Source organism: Emys orbicularis, chromosome 21 (assembly GCF_028017835.1).
Source record: "Emys orbicularis isolate rEmyOrb1 chromosome 21, rEmyOrb1.hap1, whole genome shotgun sequence".
Classification (NCBI taxonomy): domain Eukaryota; kingdom Metazoa; phylum Chordata; order Testudines; family Emydidae; genus Emys; species Emys orbicularis.
Window position 1 is genome coordinate 13,347,497 of NC_088703.1, and position 3,095 is coordinate 13,350,591.

Genomic DNA, 3,095 nt, shown 5'->3' on the forward strand with positions numbered 1-3,095 from the left:
GTTACCGCTGTGGTAAGCCGGGTCACCCTGCATCAGTATGCTGGTGTAACGACCTGGTGTGTCTACACTGTGGCAAAAAGGGACACATTGTGTGTGCCTGTAAACAAAAGAAAAAGAGGCCTGTGGTCTGGCCAACCAAAAAGATCTGGCCGATCTGCATACCCTAGAGCAGACCCAGGATGACCAAGGAGATACCTCCTCACAAGAAGAAGAGCCACTCCACGTTTTGTCTCACATGAATACTGGGTAACCCCGTTGTTGGACGGCAAACCTATACGCATGGAACTGGACACCAGTGCAGCCGTTTCGCTGGTCTCAGAGACTGTGTATAAAGAAAAGCTACAGCATCTTCTGCTTAAAGCAACAAAAACAGTGCTGAAGACATATATGGGAGAAGCTGTGCCCATGTTGGGCACTACTGATGTTAAGGTGGAGCTCAATGGACAGGCTGCTAAATTGCCACTGTTTGTGGTGAGAAGTAATTACTCAGCCTTAATGGATAGGTCTTGGCTTAGGAAGATTCAGCTGAATTGGGCAGAAGTGCACCGAGTGACTAAAGAAGAAACCAGTCTGACCACTATACTAAGGAAACATGCTGCTGTTTTTGGAGAGGATCTGGGAAGTATGAAGGGAATCACTGTGACATTGAACATTAAACCTGACAGTCAACCAAAATATCTGAAAGCCAGAACTGTGCCATATGCCATCAGGCCAAAAGTTGAAGCGGTCCTGGAGTGCCTGGTCACAAATGGAGTCCTAATACCAGTTACCCATAGCCCATAGGCCACTCCTATTGTTCCAATAATGAAGAAAGATGGCTCCCTCCGGATTTGTGGTGATTTTAAAGTCACTGTCAACCCAGTGTTATGTGCAGAGCAATACCCGCTTCCCCACATCGATGACCTCTTCGCAGGCCTGGCTGGGGGACAAAAGTTCAGTAAGATTGATCTGAGACAAGCATATTTACAGATGCACGTTGATGAAAAGTCCCAAGAGCTGTTGACTATTGTGACGCATAAGGGGCTTTATCGATACTGTCGCCTACCCTTCGGAATAACGTCTGCTCCCGCCCAGTTCCAGAGGGCTATGGACCAGTTCTTGTGTGGCTTGCCAGGAGTCCAGTGCTATCTGGATGACATCCTGGTCACTGGAAGGAATGAGGAGGATCACCTAAAGAATTTAGAGGCTACCCTACAAAGACTGGAAGAGTATGGACTGCAAGTCTGCAAAGACAAGTGTGAATTCTTCCAGCCCTCTGTTGAATATTTGGGACACATCATTGATGCTACAGGTCTTCGTAAGGCCCCTGCCAAAGTTAAGGCTATTGTGGAGGCTCCCCCTCCTCGAAATGTTAGCCAGCTTCGCTCGTTTCTAGGACTATTGAACTATTATGGAAAGTTTATCTCACAGTTAGCCACACTGCTAAAACCACTTCACGAACTCCTTGGGCAGAACAAGGCCTGGAAGTGGATTGAAGCCTGTGATGTTGCATTTAACAAAGCTAAGGATGCATTGCTACATTCTGAAGTTCTGACGCACTTTGATCCATCCTTACCCCTACAGTTGGCCTGCAATGTGTCCCCTTATGGAGTGGGAGCAGTCGTGTCACACATTATGCCTTCGGGAGAAGAGAGACCTATTGCTTTTGCTTCACGCACTCTAAGCAAAGCAGATACTAACTATGCCCAAATCGAATGTGAGGCATTAGGAATCGTTTTCAGAATTTGGAAGTTTCATCAGTACCTGTTCGGACGGAAGTTTACTCTTCTCACAGACCATCAACCCATGACTTCAATTTTTGGACCGCACACAGGCATTCCTCCATTAGCCGCTAGTCATATGCAACGGTGGGCATTGTTGCTTTCCGTGCACACATATGAAATCAAATATTGGAAATCCACTCTGCACGGCAATGCGGATGGTCTCTCAAGGCTGCCTTTGCCAGTCAACCGTCGAGATATTGCCCAGAAGGAAATCTTTTACTTTGAACAGGTAGAGAATACACCCATCACTGCTATTCAGGTAAAGAAGGCAACTCGAGTTGACCCAGTATTGTCCCAGGTTATGGACCTGGTGATGCATGGAAAATCTCGACGAACCTCTCTGGTCTCACCCGATCTTGTTACCTACATGTCCAGGAGGACGGAGTTATCAGTCCAATCTGGTTGTTTGTTGTGGGGAAGACGTGCCATTATCCCACCACCACTGAGATCACAGGTGTTAGAACAGCTACATTCCAGTCACTGTGGAATAGTGCACATGAAGGAAATTGCACAAAGCTATTTTTGGTGGCCTGGGTTGGACAGTGCTATTGAAGAGAAGGCAAGAGCTTGTATGTCATGTCAGGGTGTGAGGAATGCACCCCAGTGGGCACCCCTACATCCATGGGACTGGCCTGAAAACCTGTGGCAACGTATTCACGTTGACTTCGCTGGCCCCCTTGAAGGAAGCATGTTCTTGGTAGTGGTAGATGCCCATTCTAAATGGCCAGAAGTCTCTATAATGCAGTCCACTACTGCAGAGAGTACTATCCAAAAACTACGAGGACTCTTTAGCCGGTTCGGTCTGCCAGAACAACTTGTGAGTGACAATGGACCGCAGTTCATCTCTCAGGAGTTTCAAAAGTTTATGAAGGCAAATGGGATACACCACATCACTTCAGCACCATATCATCCATCAACCAATGGATTAGCTGAAAGATTTGTGCAGACAATGAAACAAGCTTTAAAATCGGCAAGGGGACAATTATCCATTCAAAAGCGTCTGGACACCTTCTTACTATCCTACAGAAACACACCTCATGCTACGACCAAGGCATCCCCGGCCTTTCTAATGATGGGACGACAGCTGCGCACTTGCTTTGATCTGCTGAAACCTTCTGAACCCCGACAAATTGTGCAACGTCAGCAGCAAGATCAAATCATCAGGTGGGCACCCCGAGCAAAAGACCGAACCGACAGCTGGTTTTGGCTCGGAATTATACTTCTGGAGCTAAATGGGTCCCTGCCACTGTCATCGCTCAAACCTTTTTCCTACACAGTCCAGACTGCAGAGGATCTCACCTGGCGGCGACATGTAGATCAGCTGCTGCCAGG

At 47.5% G+C, this 3,095-nt stretch overlaps 1 protein-coding gene across 1 annotated transcript; it reads left to right on the forward strand.

Moving 5' to 3' along the window:
- Positions 1–279: 279 nt before the first annotated feature.
- LOC135892900 (uncharacterized protein K02A2.6-like) lies at positions 280–2,724 on the forward strand (the record flags this gene model as incomplete). The annotated part of the gene is given in 1 exon segment (XM_065420661.1): positions 280–2,724. A coding segment is annotated over 1 exon segment (2,445 nt), but the record flags the coding sequence as incomplete, so codon positions are not given.
- Between the last annotated feature and the right edge of the window lie 371 nt (positions 2,725–3,095).